General features: G+C 39.0%; 1 protein-coding gene across 1 annotated transcript in view; it reads right to left on the bottom strand.

Moving 5' to 3' along the window:
• The window catches only part of LOC113070232 (cortactin-binding protein 2-like), a 41,664-nt gene that overhangs the window by 13,573 nt on the left and 9,797 nt on the right, over positions 1-18,294 (bottom strand). Inside the window, exons 3-4 of the mRNA XM_026243459.1 lie at positions 3,513-3,737; positions 604-2,050 (exon numbers count right to left, since the gene is read on the bottom strand). Coding sequence (XP_026099244.1) covers positions 604-2,050; positions 3,513-3,737 — 1,672 coding nt within the window. The remainder of the gene's footprint in view (positions 1-603; positions 2,051-3,512; positions 3,738-18,294) is intronic.

Here is an 18,294-nt window from a genome sequence, read left to right as displayed (position 1 = left end):
ACAATTATATTAGGTTAGTTGTCTAGGAATGTCTTTGAAACCATGGAATTAAACATGAAAAATATGCAGAGAATGACAACACATTCACAAGCTTCAAGTTTCTCTACAGTAGGTGAAACAAAGAAACAGATGGTGCCATGAACATGGTGGAGTGGTAAGTATAAAACATAATAGGAAACAGGTTAGTGGTGGAACACAGGAGAAGCAGAACCATGTTGTAGGTCAATGGGAGGAAAGGGGATAGAGCAGCCTCTGGCATCAGCTTCAGAATGCAGTACAGGAAAGACCCCTAGAGACCTGCCTTTCAAGATAGGACCAACCTGACCTATTCGTATCTAAAAGTGCTTTGGTGAAGTCAAGAATCTGTCCTGACATGGGTAGGTGCCCTCAAGAATCTTACAAATATTCTTATCTTGGTTATGTTGAAGTACTGCATTTCAACTGGCAGGTAACCCTATTCGTGTATGAATACTCCTCTCTTGGTTGCTCCAAGTCTATGTCCCCCTCTGCTAGGACTTACTGAAGAATATATCAAGTATGGGAAAGCAGGGGAGTAGATAGGAGAAGCAGTGAAAGCAGGGTGAAAAATGGAGCACCCTTTACCTGATGCTGCTGCCAGGGGGCTGCCCAGATGCTGGGGGCTATGGGATGGTAGGCTAGGTGGGTTTATGGAGGGGCTACTGACAATGGAAGCTGTGGAGGAGGTGGTGACAAGGGGACACTCCACACATGCTGATGTCAGATGCGACTCCCACGGCCAGCCGGTACAGGAAGCACCCACCTGTGATGCAGTCAAGGCTGGGACTGTACCGCCCAAATCTATGGAGGGCTTTGGTGGAAGCTGAGGGGTGGCAGTGGATTTGGCAAGGCCCACCCCCAGTCCTGTTCCTGGGGACCTGCTGGCTTCACCTACTACTTTGATTGGTGGGTGTGGAGGGGATGGTGTTTGGGACAGTCCTGGTTTTTTTGGTGGGATGGGAGGTGGGTTACCCCTGTCGATGCGGGCCACAGTTGGTGATTTAAGGCCTATCTGGGAGTGGCCCAAACGCCCGGTGAAGGGTCCCCCCTCAGATGCGGAGTGTGGCAGACCAGGGCGAAGGGTTGCAGGGGGCCCACCTGCTGGAGGGCTTGTAAAGCGGGAGAGAACCTGTGTGACTGTGTGGCGTGCCTGCTGTTTAGCCGCAAAGTTGTCTCGATTTGTGGGGGACAGGTCGCGGGAAGGGGGGCTCTGGTTTGCGGTTCCATTTTGGTCCTGCTCCGAGGCAGAGGGTTGGAATTTGTAACGGGCTGCCTGGACACGTGGACTGACCCCAGTCGGCAAGGTAGCAGACACACTAGGTGAATGTGAGCCATGTGAATGTGTTTGGCCCTCTCCTCCATTTTCTGCCTGAGAGCTCACATGGTGTATCCCCCTCCCCACACTGGAAGTCTTAGGTAGGTTCATACTAGCATAAGTGGAACCTGTAGGCTTGATGGGGATGGAAAGTGGCACCTTCTTAGCCCCTTCATTTTCCAGCGGTACATCTGTCTGAGAGGAGGCAGTCTTGCAGACAGTTGCCTCAGTGCCCACGGCCACAGATGCCAAAGTCTTGGGTTTAACTGGGGCAGATGCTGGTGCAGAAGGCAGTGGTAGGGCTTCTTTGCATCGCTCAGTTCTTAACTGCTCCACCTGCTGGCGGAGATTCTCACTTTCAGCTCGCAGCTCTGCAGCACGCATCTCCTCGCGGCTAAGTCTGGAACGTAACTGCTCTCGTTCTGTGTCAAACTCCGCCAGCTGTTTCTCCATCTCTGCTTCCATCTGTTGGCTGCGACGTCGCTCAGATGCCAGTTCTTCCTCCAGTCGCCCGACGGAACGGCCGTCCTGCTCAGTGCGGGACGAGAGCTCCTCAAAGCGCTGATTTTCTTCGACCACACGAGCAGCTAGCTGCTTGCATTCATGCACCAGTGACATCACCACGTGTTTGTTTTTCTCTCGCTCATCCTTCAGCTGAGCCGACAGCTTCCTGTGCTCCTGCTCCAGGCTCTGCAGCTGCAGTTTCTCCATTTCAAGCTAGACACACCAGCAGCAGGGCAAACGTGAGTCTCACAGAGAGTAGATAACACACACATAAAGCAAGACACTGGTTATTAACAATTAAAGGTATGTCAAGTCTTTTGGACAGTGATAGTAAACCATGAATTGAATATTACTTTAAAATCAAGTAAATGAATTTTGGAGAAAATGTCCTCAAATCAGAGGTCACTTTATGTAAACCTTACATAACTTCCTGCTTATATCTAAGCTCCACTAATGACGTTTTTGCATTAATTTATCAATTGTAGTGTTTTTCTATGTTTTTTCTATTTTTGGAGACTGTGGCTTAATTAGCTGGATCTTTTTAAACTAGGTCAAGAGAACAGTACTTGTGTGCTGAGGTACTGGCTGAGCTGACCACATCATAAATGTTTGATAGTAGTTTGAGCTTTGAGTTATCAGTAGCTTTTAATATACAAATCAACAAGAAATTTAATATCAAAAAGGGGGACACACTATTACCATCAACTGCTGAGGACACACAATACACTACTTGCAGGAAAGAAAGGTGACCATTTAACTCTTATTGACACTACATGTTACAGGAGTGCAGGCTTTATTTACATATTTAAGCTGCTTAGCCTATGAATAAATTAATACTTGCTTAGAAATAATGAGACAACCAAAGAAACCATTAAGCACAGTGGCTAGTAACAGACAGAAATCACTGTCTATGTTTATACTATTCATAAACATAATGTAACATTTCCTCATTGTGAGTGATACTATATATAAGAGCTGTTAAATGTTACAACAGTACAAATGCAATAAGAGAACTGTCACCATAACAAACCAAACACAAGTGTGTATTATTGGAACAGAAATGGTGTGCTGTGATGGGCCAGGGGACACTTGGAAGAAGCACGCATGTGTGTGCTTTTAAAGTTCATGGCCGGCTTTGATATCATGTAGCTTGTTGTATTCTTTGTAGCACTAGCTCAAACTGTGAGATATAGATTTACGAATGTGTCTGGCAGAGTGTTTTAGAGCTTAGCATCCATTTCTCTCCTTTTCTAACACCTCCTCTTCTTCTTTTTCCATAACGTCATTGCTCTCCTTGTCTGAAACTCTCTTTCTCACTCTGTTTTCTGACATGTACTATGATTATATGGAGGTTAGAAAAGTGGATTTTGCCTTACAGACTTGATTTCATGTCACTATTTGTGCCAGAACAGTATCAGCGTAGACACCCCTGAATAGACACACACACAGAGGTGTACACACTGCATACTAGACTATATTCTGAGAATAACTAGGAGCACCTCAGCAAACCTCAGACAGCAAACTTAATCATGTCAATGTAATCCTACAGGAAACGAGGACTTATTTCAGATAGAATATGCAAATAGTCTTGGAATATATCACACACAATCCTTTCTGTGGTCTTGTTCTGTTAAACATGTACATACACGATTAAACACTCAATTTGTGGTCTTACCCTTTTCTGTCTGCTGTCAGCGGCCGAAAGCTGGGCAGACATCCTCTCCTGCATCTTACGGCAATGGGCCATAACAGCTTCCAGCACAGTAATGGGACTCGCGCTAACAGGCCTGTGGTCCTTTGGCCCCGTCCCTGACTCAAAGTCCCTCTGCAGGGCAAGGAATGGGTCCGTCAGACTGAACTGTCCATATCTCTCCTGCAGGAACACTTCTTTCCTTCGTGCCTATTAAGAAAAAAAATACAATATATTGGTGAGCTTATTTAAAGGAACATCATGTTCATTTTCTGGTTAAGATTTTCAATAGCTTTGCATTTTCACAACTCTCTGTATCTAATCACCCTTGTGTGCACAAACACACACACATTTAAATATTCATTTATGGTGAATATTCTGAATAAGGTCTGTGTATACGACCCCAAATTTTGATCACTATAGGAATGCAGTATGCAAGCTGTTCTATGTTATTCAGATTTCCAAAGACAATTTCGATGACAATACGGCTATTTTATTTTATTTTATTTTTTTTTAAGTTTAAAACTTCTAGAGGTGAATACATGTCCTAGCATCATTATGATACAAATGTGGTGCCTGTGGGAAAACACATTATGTTCGCTCTGTGATGCATGTAACAGTAAGTGGTGGGTGAGAAGAAATGTCTTGCTGACTTAATGTGCTTCGGCCTAGAGACATACAAGTCTCCAACCTTGCTTGTGATCTTATGGGTATCTGCTTTGGGAATTGCTCTGTGTGGGAACTTTAGTACGCAAACAATCGTGTACTTTAAAGGTGAACATTAATAACAAAAGAAACCTTTCCGCTCTTCTACTCTCTGAAGCACAGACACAAAAACCACTTAACACAGTATATCCTCAGACTCAAACATACAAGCCCACACAGAGAGCAGTTTAGCACTTCTTCAGGGGTGATCATTACGCCTGACGTTTAATTAGGCTGTGTCAAGAACAGCTGGTCATCTCAACAGGGTTAGCAAAAGGCCAGGCTTGTCATAACGCCCCAAGGCAAACAATCAGATACAAATGTGATATTTTTCTTGACACATATCAGCACAGATGAGGGATGCTGTATTTCACTGCAAGGAGATGCTTCACAGATTCAGGGGCACAGCAACCATGTTAATTGTAAACTGGGTCAAGAGGCTAAGAAGTTGCATCTCTATTTGGTCGAAATATGCATCTTAATTATAATACAATAAAAATTATGTAAAAAAAAAAAAAAAAACATTTTACCGGTAAAAGATTGTAAAATTGCTACCATAAAAACCTGTTAACTGTTTAACAGCAAGTTCCCTTAGTATATATAGATACAGTAGACAAGACATGTCATGTAATTTTACAATAAACCCTGAACCTTGTGAAAAAGGAAAAGCTACGTGTGATGAACATGTGGCTTTCTTTACCACCTGTTTATTTATGGTGTCTCTCTCTATATTATAAAGGTATAGGTAAACAGATTTTACTATTTTGGTGTATTAACATTATATCAGTTATGATATGTAACATTACATTTAAGTTACACTTTAAGCTACATTCGTAAAACTTAAAATGTTGCTACAATATTTATTTATAGTAAAATTCTGGCAACCAAAGCCGCCATTTTTATCATAAATTTCACTTTTTTTTACAGTGTAAGGCACAGATGATGTGAAATGATTTACAAGAACATTATAAGTGACTTTGTCTTCACAAAACATGCTCAGTCTCAGGCAACCCACTGGGCTGATCTAACCTACCCATCTGTCCTGGATAAGTAATGCTGTAAAATGAACAAGTAGATCAAATGGGAGAGATCATCTACAAGTTTAATCTCTACAGGGCGTCCCTGTTTAACACAGTCTGTGTACTGGAAGCAGAAGACACCATGCAAAGAGCACAAAGCATCCTGGAGGCTAATGGCCAACTATTGCCTAACCATAGAAGGAAATAACCAGCCTACACACACACACACACACACACACACGTGCAAACCCTGAGATGGATGACTCTCATTGCAAGTGTCAGGATCAGTTTACTTCTGCTAAGTATCACAGCTTTCAAGGGCATAAAAGTTCTCTAAGTGTGTTTCTTTCAGTCCACTTAACAGATAGACCAGTGCTGGAGCAGGCTTATTTCATTATTAGTGCAGTCTGCCATAAAAGTAGAAAACTAAGGTTACAAAACAACACATAATCCATCAGATCCATTGCTAATATTTAATGGTGCTGTTGTTTGCCCACCACAAATGATGTTGCATGTAAAACTAAATAAAAACAAATCTGATTTCCATCTTTAAAATGCCTAAGTTTAATATTTTATCCCGTATAATATTTCATGGAGATATAAACATGTACTTTAGAGTTAGAATGACCCAGGAAGCACAGCATGAGCGATGCAGAAAAAGAAAACAAAGAAATTAAAACAAACCCCTGTTAATTCTGACCGACAACTGTGAAGGAACTAGTAAACATCGCAAAGTCGAGAGGAAAAGAGAGCGAGGAGGGAAAGACTGAGAGAGAGAGCGAGAGAGTCTGGAGGTGGGAGAAATGTCTGTGTCATGGCAGATAGAGAATGGAGGGCTTTGAGATTCTCAGCCATCTGGCACTTTCCTCTATGCGTTCACAAATCTCTTCTATAATCACAGAGGCTGTGCCGTCCCTCCTCCTCCTTATGTGCTACTTTATCTGTCCATCATGGGGGTCAGGAGCAAACACTCAACACACTGCTTGGTATTGAGAGTAAAGATGAGGATAAGGTGGAAGAAACCTGCCACAAAACAACAAAGTGTTACGTCTGACTGATATAATTATCGTTTGTGGAAAATCTTTGTACAAATGTTATAATGAGGCCATGATTTAGTTGTCGCTCTCTGTTATACTGTAGAAAGAAATTTCAATCTTTTAGGACATTAGGCATAAATTTCTTTTAACTGCAGAGCCATTTACTATGACAGCTACAGGGTAAAAGATCTCACTTCAGGCCAAAATTTTACTTTCCAAAATTACTAGAATATTAGAAAGGCCCAAACATATTATTTTATAGCTTTATTTCTTTGCAGCCCACTTATAATATTATTCAAGGATGTAATTTAACTTTACGAGATCATTTACACGCTCTCATTTTAATTTAAATGAATAGTTCACCCTAAAATAATGTTTACTCAATACTCACCCTCATGTCATTCCAAAACCTGATAGTAATTTTATCTTCTGCAGAACACACACACACACACACACGTACAAAATGCTAAATAAAAATGTGAAGATTGTTGGGAACCATACAGCACTGGAGCCCATTGATTTCCATTTCAGTGTTTTTTTTTTTTTTTTTTTTTTGCTGTTTGCTGGATACAGTGGAAAGTCTATGGTCAACAAAACATTGTTTTTCACACCCTTCAAAATATCTTTTGTGTTCTGCAGAAGAACGTCACACAGCAGAAGAAATGACAGACTTTTCATTTTTCTGTGCACCATTCCTTTAATATGTAGATTTGAGCAGCCATATGCTAATGTGTGTCAATATCATGATCAGAAATCACAATATCCTGATTTGTGAATGACTAATTCTTTTCTACCATCTAAATGGTCCAGGTGGACTGGAGAGGAAGCAGGGGGAAACGTATTGTACTTTAAATGTCAAGTCAAGTTTATTTGTAAAGGAACCGACTTTACTGACAAGATGGGCGTGATCATCGCAGGAGATATATCACCCAGCCCTACCCATTATCAAGACGTTTCTGTGGAAGAAAGTGCTTTTTCTGTGTCGCTTCCGTTTGAATGCGAGTGTGTGTGTGTCCAAAGACCCTCACAAGGGGCCTTTCAGTTAGATCAACACAGAGCTGGCTTTGTGGGCCAAGTACTTTCGCAGCTCTCCTAACCCAAATGCGAGATCAAAAGGCATCAGGCTGATGGAGAGGAAAAAAGGAAACAAGAAGAAATTTAGTCTCGTGACAGTCACATCTGAGTAAAACTCAATATTCAGAGTCGGAAAGATTTGTGACTAACAGGCTCTGAGTCTACAAGCTCTGAACATTTTCAGTTTCCTTAGACAGATTGAAGGGCTCCATGTTGACGATAAGGCGGAATAGCATATGGTATACAGCCTGTATATTATTTGTTTCAGTAGAAAAATAGGGCACTAAAGGTTTAAGGGTTTCTGTTTGGGGGGGGGGGGGGTTGGGTCCACAGGGGGAGAGAAAATCTGAGCAACAGAGCGATCCCTAGACCATCCCACCCCATCTGAAAACCCCCAATACCAACCACCATCTGTCATGTACCTTCTCATACAAGCACAAATTTGAGCCCTGATCACGTTCAGGTCACCTGACCCACATTACCATAACCCTTACTGTCTAAGGTCAAAAAATTTACCAAATGTATAATTTAAATGAAAGTATTTCAAATTAAAAAAAATCTGCAAGGTCGCCTTAAAATGACATTTACATTATTTTTACATTACATATATTTTTTAAATAAATGCTGTTCTTCTTGAACTTTCTATTAATCAAAGAATCCAAGAAAAAAATATTGCGTTTCTACAAAAACATTGAGCAGCACAACTGTTACAATGTTGAAAATAATTAGAAATATTTCTTGAGCATCAAATCTGCATTTTGGAATGATTTCTGAAGGATCATGCTGAAGATGAAAATTCAGCTTTGTCAGAGTAATAATTAACATTTTAAATTATATTAAATTTGAAAAGTTATTTTGAACTGTAATAATATTTCAGAATATTACTGTTTTACTGCATGTTTGACCAAGTAAATGCATCCGTAGTAAGTATTAAGTAAAAATATTAAATCATACCAGCTACAAATGTTAATGTTAGTATATATATTTATATCTAATATATTTGATCACACTTTATTTTAAAGTCCAATTCTCACTATTAACTAACTAATCAACTATGACTTTTGCCTCAGTAAACTCCTAATTTGTTGCGTATTAATACTAAGTAAGGTAGTTGTTAAAGGGGGGGTGAAATGCTATTTCATGCATACTGAGTTTTTTACACTGTTAAAGAGTTGGATTCCCATGTTAAACATGGACAAAGTTTCAAAAATTAAGTTGTACGTATGAAGGAGTATTTCTGTTCAAAAAATACTCCTTCCGGTTTGTCACAAGTTTCGGAAAGTTTTTTTCGAGCAGGGTATCTTCACATTTTTTAACAGCAAATTTAATGACTTTTAAGACCTTTTTAAGTCCTCTAAAAGGAAAATTTAAGACTTTATCTAAACAAAAAAAAAAACAGGTAAATGTTCAGTCCGACAACACAGATTGATGTGGCGAAGCATTAGTGTGGCACAACACATCACAACCACGCTCAAGACAGGTCAAAGGGGCGCGGAACCTTTTATACCAAGTGCTGATTGACCTTACAACCCTGACATGGTTGACTATGTATAAACTATCAGCCTTTAAGGTACTTCAGGCAATTTCTAAATTCTGGCCCCTCATAGCAGTTTGAAAAAGACATGGAAGACAGCCCCAGGACATTACAAAAGCCCATTTCATCATACTTGATCTAAATTATGGTTAAATGTTGCTGCCTAATAGCCTTGAGCTGGGTTTAGGGGTTCTCCCCCAAGAAAATGTTGTTCAGGGTCTGATTAGTGTTTTCTATGTCATTTCAGACACAGATAAATGCAAGCACATTCAATAATCTATGCATAGACCTAATGAATGACAGACAATTGTAGGAAAGATCAGGATCAGAAATGTATTGCATTCCAGTTGTAGGAGATCCATGACTTTCCAATTTACTGTGGGTCCATCCATTGACACAGAAAGCATGTTCCTTAAATTAAGTTCCTTGGTGCCCTCCTGAAATTATAAAAAAAATAAAATCAAAACAAAGTCCACCTCAAGAATGATAACATTTTCATTCATGTTCACTCAGATTAGATGGTTTGTCTAAAGTAGTGATTCTCAAACTGTGGTCTGGGGACCACTGGAGGTATGCCAGATTACCAAAGAGGTCTGTGAGCAAAAGTCATCAACCAAAAATGACTGACATGGACTGTGACACCGTTGAACATTTCCAATTCACTTCTCATGACTTGTTTTCTAATCATGCACATTATTAGCAGGTGAAGTTAGCCATGGTTTCAGAAGACTAAAATGGCCTGCATTTTTACATGCATTAGGGATGATCATTAAGCCAAATATGTCAAGTTTTTTTTTTTAAATTGGCTAAGTGGTCCTTGATTTGAAAGAAAAAATGTTTGAGAAACACGTTTAGCCATAATAGTGAATGCTCACAAATTGGGCCTATGTGATAGGGTTCAGTGTCAACGTTGTTAACCTAAAATTGAGAAGCACAAAACAGATATTTGGAGTCTAATTATGAACTGGGCTACATTATTTAATTCAATTCAATTTTACTTTTCACATAAAAAATATGCAAGAAGCATAATGCATATTGAATGCTTTATACAATAAAGTCATTTACAGCACTGCCTTCCATCCATAATGCAGTAGTCCTATGCCTAGATGTCACCCACCCACAACATTTTTTTAACTGATTGGCTGGGACAATATATCGATGCATTTTGAATCGAGAAATTATTCTGGATCGATTCCAATTTTTCTGAATGCATTTCGATTCTCTCTCTAATCGATTCTTAGTTTAGTTTTTAACAGCAGAGGCCACTGCGTGATTTATATGCCTTACACACACCACTTGAACCTACTATAAAATAATAATTAATAAAGTTCGAAAAGGTTGAAGCGAAGTACAAGGGTGTTTGCAGTGGGGCATTTACATTAATCTCGCGTCATTAAAGCAATATATCAATTACATTCTCAGACTCAGCAGAACGCAAGAGCGCTCTTCGTCGTGAGCATTTGAGTGTTCGGTTAAAACTAGCCTAGAGCGCCATCTGCAAAAACTAAGCTCAGAATCAATTCGCAACGCATTCGGAAAAAAATTAAATCAATCCAAGAATTGTGACGCATCGATATTTTGTCCCAAATATTCATTAGGAAATAACAAAAACACATGAAGCATTTTAACATATTCAAATAATTTTAAATGTTACTTTTAGAGTCTTACCTTAAATTGCTCCAGCAAGTCTTCTGCCGTTGAGGGGCTCAAAAACTGAGCACCAAGATAGCGAGACCTGACAATCGTGGTCTTGTCCACAGGTTTATCGTCTTTGCCCATGCTTGCGATTTTGCAAACTGCCGTGGTGGCGAACCATCAACGCAACGCGTTCATCAATCACTTACTCGTATGTCACCTATGGAATGATGCAGGTTGCACCCACGAAGTGCTGCCCCCAAATGTTGCGCTGGTCAAATTGCGGTTGAAAAAATAAATAAAAATGACGAGTCGGACATGAAATTTAAGATCCCACATGAAATTTAAGACATTCATATGGAAAATTCCAGGATTCAAGACATTTTCAGACCTTAAAAATCGAAAATTGTATTTAAGACATTTCAAGACTTTTTAAGGACCCACGGGGACCCTGTCGAGTATGGCTCTGTGTGACGTTAGATGGAGCTGAATTTCCTTATATGGGTCCTGAGGGCACATCTGCTGGAAGAGCGCGCGCTCCCGTATAGCAGAGCACTGAGAGCACAACAGACTTCACTGATCAGAGCGAGAGCGTCGTGAAATGTCACAAAAGGAGTGTGTTTTTGGTTGCCAGGGCAAGACAACCCTGCACAAATTACCAAAAAAACAGCATTAAGGGACCAGTGGATAGAGTTTTTACAGAGCATCAACGGAGTTGTGCAAGTGTTTGTGTTTGTTCCCTGCATTTCGAAGATGCTTGTTTTACAAACAAAGCCCAGTTTGACGCCGGATTTGCACATCGTTTATTTCTTAAGGATAATGCAGTCCCAACGAAAAAGGGTCACAATCGTGTGTTGGAACCGCATGCGGTGAGTAAAACTGCTTAAAATATCTCTGTGTTGTTAACTTAGCTATCAGCGTGTAAGCACATCAAGTAAACAACATGCGATGTTGTCATCAAACTGCACTTTCCACATGTACAGCTTAAAAAAAAAAAAAAAAGACGACATAAAGTGGAACTTTAAAACCGCTAAGCAAATATATACAGTTTCAGTACATACCACATAGAGACGTCGTTGCTGATGCTGCCCTTGTTAAAATTCAGCCTCTGGATCTGATTCTGGATCATAAATATACGCTGAATCTGACTGTCAGCCATGGTTTGTTTTGGATGTTTTTTTCCTCACGGTAATGTCACAGCTTCCAAACGCTCTCAACGCAAAAGCCTACTCGCGCTCGTGATTCTTTAGCTCCGCCCACACGTCACGCCTCCAGGCGCTCGTGTTTTTCCGGGAAAAATCGGTACGGACTATCTTTCTCTTATAAATATAATAAAACTAAAGACTTTTTGGAGTTATGAAGGATGCAGTACTACTCTATAGGTACTCAAGATTAACAGGATATTGAGTGAAAATGAGCATTTCACCCCCCCCCCCCCCCTTCTTTAAGTTTCGGTATAGGGAAGGGTTAAGGGATCTTAAATATGGTCCTGCAGAATAAGGCATTAATATATGCTTTATAAGTACTAATAAGAAGCCAATATGCTAGTAATATGCAAGCTGGTTCATAGTGAGAATTGCTCCTTTAAGTAAAGTGTTACCATAAATTGATTTGAAAGATGTAATTAATGCATCCTTGAATAATATAATAAGTGGGCTGCAAAGAAATAAAGCTATAAAATAATATGTTTGGGCCTTTCTAATATTCTATGGCTGATTAATTCACCTGCACTTTTTTATTGCCAGGTGTCATTAAAAAAAGCTAATTTCTGACCTGTTTGTAGCTTGTAGCAGCACATTTGGCTGGTTTCTTCAGTGGGTTTGAGTTTACCTCTGAGGATATGAGGACGTAATAGAAAAAATAAGTCTCAAGGCATCTGTTCAAGAAAAATAAAGCCTGTAGCTAAGTAAACGACATTGTGCTGATTGTCAAATTTCTATTAAAACTACCAATCGAATTAATGAGACCCTGCTAAGTGAAACAGAACTGACGGAGTCAGAGAGAAAATCAATAACAAGCAATTCAGGCAATGAGGAAATCTTGCACTTTTAATTACAAGCACTCTATAAAAACTATCCAGCAGGGAATGTCAAACCAAAAGAAAAACAGTAAGACAAACTTGATCCCTATCGACAGGAATTATAGTTGACATCAAAATAACAGGACATGATAATATAGAGACTGTACTACAGCGCTGCTCATGAAGTGAAGAGGAACTGTCACACTCCCACATGCATACTCACTTCTGGGTCAGATTCATATTAAGCTCAAGGCACTGCTTTAATCTGATGTGAAACACTCACACACACAGAAACCGACTTCCCTATGGGATTCACAATCCATGCTTTTGCTGCATATATCCCAAATGCAGCCTGACATCTTCTGTATGGATAAGCAACAGAGACAGGGTTAGATTCAGCCATATTTAAAAAATATGGGTGAATTCATTTGACCTGAAATAAACACATTCTGCACATACACATGCTCAAGCACACACAATGTTCCCATTTTGTTACATTTTTCCATACTGTGTACAGTGTGAAGCAATGAATCACGACCAACCCTGATTTTTCCTTCCTGTAAAAGTCGAAGCAACACGAGCCCAAACATTAGAGTTCAGCCCCGCAAGGAGCGCTTACATAAACAGGTCACAGCAGTGGCTCACTGGCATTAACAGCAGAGAAAAGCACCAAAAAAAGATTATTGGATTCCTTGAAGAGAATGAGCTCAGAAGCAGTTGCCACAAATGAGTGAATCATCACAGTCACAAGAGAAAGGCAAAGTAACCCCAGCATGCTATGATGACAAGTGCCTGTTAAGCATAGACTGAGGTTTTCACACAAACAAAACCATACATTAACTTCCTTACAGGATGCACTTAGAAAGATTAAACCATGCGCCACAGCTGCACACCACACATAAAGCAAGACACCGGCTGATTGGCTGAGAAAGCCAACTCCATTATTTACAGAGGAGTATACAGAGTACTTGTGGGTAACATGCATGGGGCAGCAGTACAGAAATAATATGTGTGTGTTTACATATATATATATATATATATATATATATATATATATATATATATATGTGTGTGTGTGTGTGTGTGTGTGTGTGTATGTATATATATATATATATATATATATATATATATATATATATATATATATATTAGTGGTGCAACGGATCACAAAACTCACGGTTCATATCATATTATGGATTCTGAGTCACGGATCAGATAATTTTTCGAATCAGCAAAATAAAAAAAACAACAACATAAAAAAAGATATAATAAAAATAAAAATAAATAGTGAAAACATACTTTAAGTATGTCTATACCACAGCAGAAACTACTAGCTCAACTAATAAAGGTAGTAATAAAACAACAAAAATTACACAAATTACAAGCAAAAATGAATACAACATAACACAGTTAGAAAAAAAGTTAGTAATTGTATTCAGATACAGAAACGTAATAAGTGTAAGATAACGCAATAGTGCTCACTGCACAAATGAATACAGATTAATCTTTGATAAGCTGTGCTGTTATTTGATTAGCAGACAGAAGTACTGTAGATATCTATTGGTTGCTGTCTCTGTAGGATCATGTGAAACTGAAGATGAAAATTCAGCTTTGCAATCAGAGTAATAATTAACATTTTAAATTATATTAAAATTGAAAATTAATTTTAAACTGTAATAATATTTCAGAATATATATTTTCATGTTTTACTGCATGTTTGATCAAGTAAATGCATCCGTAGCAAGCATAAGAAACTATCCAGCAGGGAATGTCAAACCAAAAGACCAAATGCACCGAGCAAATACCGACACACATCCAGTTTCTTTCTCAGCGGGTTACTTTCACTTAAGACATAACCGATTGTGCTTACTCGAATACTTGCCAAATCGGGTATTTTAACAATTATGTGTCTATGTATAAAAGAGGAATCAATTCTGTGTTTAAACTTAAACATTTAATCCGTGAATCACATGTGTGCAGCACCACAGGGCCTGGTCCATACAGATCACGGATCATCTACGATCCATTGCATCCCTAATATATATATAATATTTCTGAGGAAACCATGATACATTTTTTCAAGATTCTCTTCTAAATACAAAGTTCAAAAGATTTGCATTTAAAGCATTTATTTATATTTTGATAGAAAGATAAATAGATAGATAGCGATATACATTATATATATCATTATATAAGCTAAACTAAACATCAACAACTAATTTTGCACTACTAGGAAAGCGCCCATTTTCTCAAGACCCATCCTCCACAGATTGTCCCCACATACAGTATGAGGAGTATTTATAGTGACGTCATTATATATATGAAAGGCATACATCCTTTAATTATTTAACACTGCTGAACACATGAGGATTTGGTAGGGGGTTTTCTTCCACAGAGTGACTGAAACAGAACTTGAGAGGGTTTCAGTGTACTGTATATCCGCCACTAGATCGACAGGCACTGCTGGAACGCTAAACCTGGTCATGCCTCTCTAATGATGTTTGGGGCCTATTTTAATGACCCTCTCCAATGAACAACATTTGAGTGTGGCGCTCCACAGACCAATCTATGAAAATCCAATAAACGTGTAAACCCATATCCTGCACACAGTCTTCAAGACTCAGATGCACAGGCGTTTAATGCAAGTTTCCTCAAGCAAAACAAACATTATTCTTGTCTGTGTCTTTTCATATAACCATATGTAATCACAACATGGCTATTTTGTGCCATTTTCAGTTGAAGCAAGAATTCATGAACATGTCTGATTCATATAACACAGAAAGAGTGTCGTCTATGTGAACTGCACTATATTACAAGCATGTATGATGAGGCAGCTCCATTTTGAATGACACTTTGTTTTCCTCAAGCAGCTAAAACGAGCACAAAATGGATGACTACTTTTTCACAAAACAGCCAACGAATAAAGCATTGCACCATAAAGTATACGGCAAATTCAACTTGTTTCTTTACCAGAGCAGATTCTTGCATCAGTCCAGGAGATTACTAACTGACAGATATTCATTGCTTTAAAGCTATATCCATGACACATTATATATGTCTTCTTAGCGTACAGGGTAGCTTAATAGAACAAACTTATTTATTTTAAGGATGTATTTGAGGGGAAGCGCGCATCTGTGCCTCATTGTGGCCTGATAGTAAATTTGCATACTCATACAGCTCAGGAATTCAACAAAGAAAAGAAAGTCCTTGAAATCAAAACACGAGTTTTGTATTGTTTAGTCCATGTCTGTTAGCGCTAGAGCCTTATATTGTAGGCTACATGTTAGATTCCTCCTAAAAGTTTCTCCGAAGGTGACCGGCAAGTTGCAAATCATAGCTCAATGCTGACATAAGGTCATTACTTATTTCTTTCTAAATAAAAAGAGATGATCCCATCCGATCTTTCTGTTTCAAAAAGGAAGTAGGTCAACACAGGACATCAAAACTGCACTCTGCAAGCAATTTCATGGTATACGGGTGGGTCATATTCGAAATGATGTTTTCACTTCATACAGTAATAGAAATGTCTGGCCTTCTTCTTGAGAAGATAACTAAGGTTGTCATGAAATGTAATGACTGCAGCTTTCAAAACAACAGAGTGCTCAGTGAAATATAAGGACAGGAGCAGTTGAGGTGGGGAAGGAGGCTGGCAGAGGACCAGTAACTGATGCCTGGAGTGACTAAACTGCCATTCAGCGCTCAGTGAGAAACAGCCTGGACTCATCCACACGGACATTTTAAACGACTGAGTATTCGGCTCCTGATTCATTTCGGTTTGGCTGTTAAGTTACAAGGAAGGAAAAAGAAAGGTGGTGTGGCAGAGCAGTTAAAGATCTGGGCTCGTAACCCTGAGGTTGTAGTATCTCAGACAAAGTTAGAAGGGGCCCTCAGATAACGGTGTAAGATGCAATACAACAGCCACAGACATTGTAGCAGCAGTGCATTAAAGGGAATGCATTAAAAGGCAGCTGGAGTTTAAGGGTAAGCAAGGACACTTACCTTTCTGCTCTCCAAGGACTACGGACAGCAATTTGTATGCTAGAAGGATCGTGTCTCAGCCTAATTTCAGAGCAGCGCCATATCTCCTCAGACAGTGGGAAGGACAAAACAGCCCCAGAAGTGCTACACATCGACAATGGCCTGCTTGTTCGGGATACCCTGAAGTCTGTCTCAATGACTCTAACCCATCATGACTGCAATATCAAATAACAAAGAGATACAGTAACATCTGATTACCAATCTACTTATTTAAAACGGGCTGATTAAACCGGACACTTTACAAGTAGTAACAGACTGCTATGCACATATTAAACCATTTTAAATGATGGGGCTTTTAAGACTTTTTTTAAGGGATTTTGTGCTTACCAAGACTTTATTTGATAAGAAATAGTAATATGTAATTGCAAATCAACTATAATGTAATTTCTGTCATGACAACATGATTGGCATGGCAATGTACATGACAATGTTAATATATTTGGTCTTGGCAGAATAGATCTGCTACGCTGCCGCTGCATAGAAAGTACAGAGACTTGCTACTGCCAGTACATCCACAACATGCTGCTGTGAGCATGTAAGAAATATTTCTGCTGCAAATATAACATACAAGAAATAACCCCATAGCATACATGAGTCACCTTGTAGCATATCTATACAGGCGGAGCTGGGGAAGGTAGAGGGATTCTGATGCTAACTGCACTGCTTCAGCAAGCTCTAGTTGTTTATTTGAATGTTGAGCAGCGAGCTCATTGGCTACCGATACAGGAGACAACTAATCAGCTGTGTCATGTGACAATGATGTCATTACGTCAGACTAAGTTAGTCTTATTGGACTGCACCATCAAGAGTTTCATGCACTCTGTATTTAGGTAATTGCACATAAATGTAATTTATTTATGTGATAGCAAAGCTACTGTCAGTGATAAATTATCCTTCAGAAATAATTCTAAAATACTGAATTTTGGCTCAAGAATTCTTTTTTTTATTATTAGCAATGTCCAAAAGAGTTGATTCACTAATTTGTGGAAATTTTTTTATTACATTTTTAACAGTGTACAAGTCTTAACGGACACATTTGATTAATTTAATGCATTCTTCTTGAATAAAAGTAGTAATTTATTTAAAAAAAAGATTAACTAGTACTGTAAGTAATTATGAACTATTTAATTTTCTGCAGACAAAAACAAGACTGCAAGAGATAGGCTGTTCAGTATGTGGCATGCTGTCAGCTGTCAAAATATAAAAAAATACACAAAATCATTTCTGGGTGGTGAAAACTACACATAGCAGGACATAATTATTTGGAACCAAAAAACATGACATATTCTACAAACTGTATTCTTATATTTCACATCATTCTTTTGCCTCAAAGTAACATGATTTATACTCTGTCTATCTGCCATCATACACAAAATATGTATTAATTTTCCCTCTTGAGTGAGACCATTTCTGTACCATCTGATAAACGGTTTAATATCAGCTTTTGTGACAATATACGGTTCAAATAAATCCTAATTTAGTAAATCTGCTGCATTATTGTGCATTTATTGTCCAGTGTGGACTTCAATGTGATATCTTAATAACAGATATGAAGAGATAAATAAACAGAGCCCGGTGGAGAGGCGGCTGTCACATCAACAGGGCTGGTCTTCAGCTGGCCTGCAGCCAGAAATAACAGCGAGTTAACATGATGCCCATGACCTGAGTGCTCACTCAAACGGGATGCTCCCTGCCACCGTGCCAT

Source organism: Carassius auratus, unplaced genomic scaffold, assembly GCF_003368295.1.
Source record: "Carassius auratus strain Wakin unplaced genomic scaffold, ASM336829v1 scaf_tig00003529, whole genome shotgun sequence".
Lineage (NCBI taxonomy): Eukaryota > Metazoa > Chordata > Actinopteri > Cypriniformes > Cyprinidae > Carassius > Carassius auratus.
Note: the sequence above shows the minus strand (reverse complement) of the source record. Positions and strands in the feature narration are given on the sequence as shown.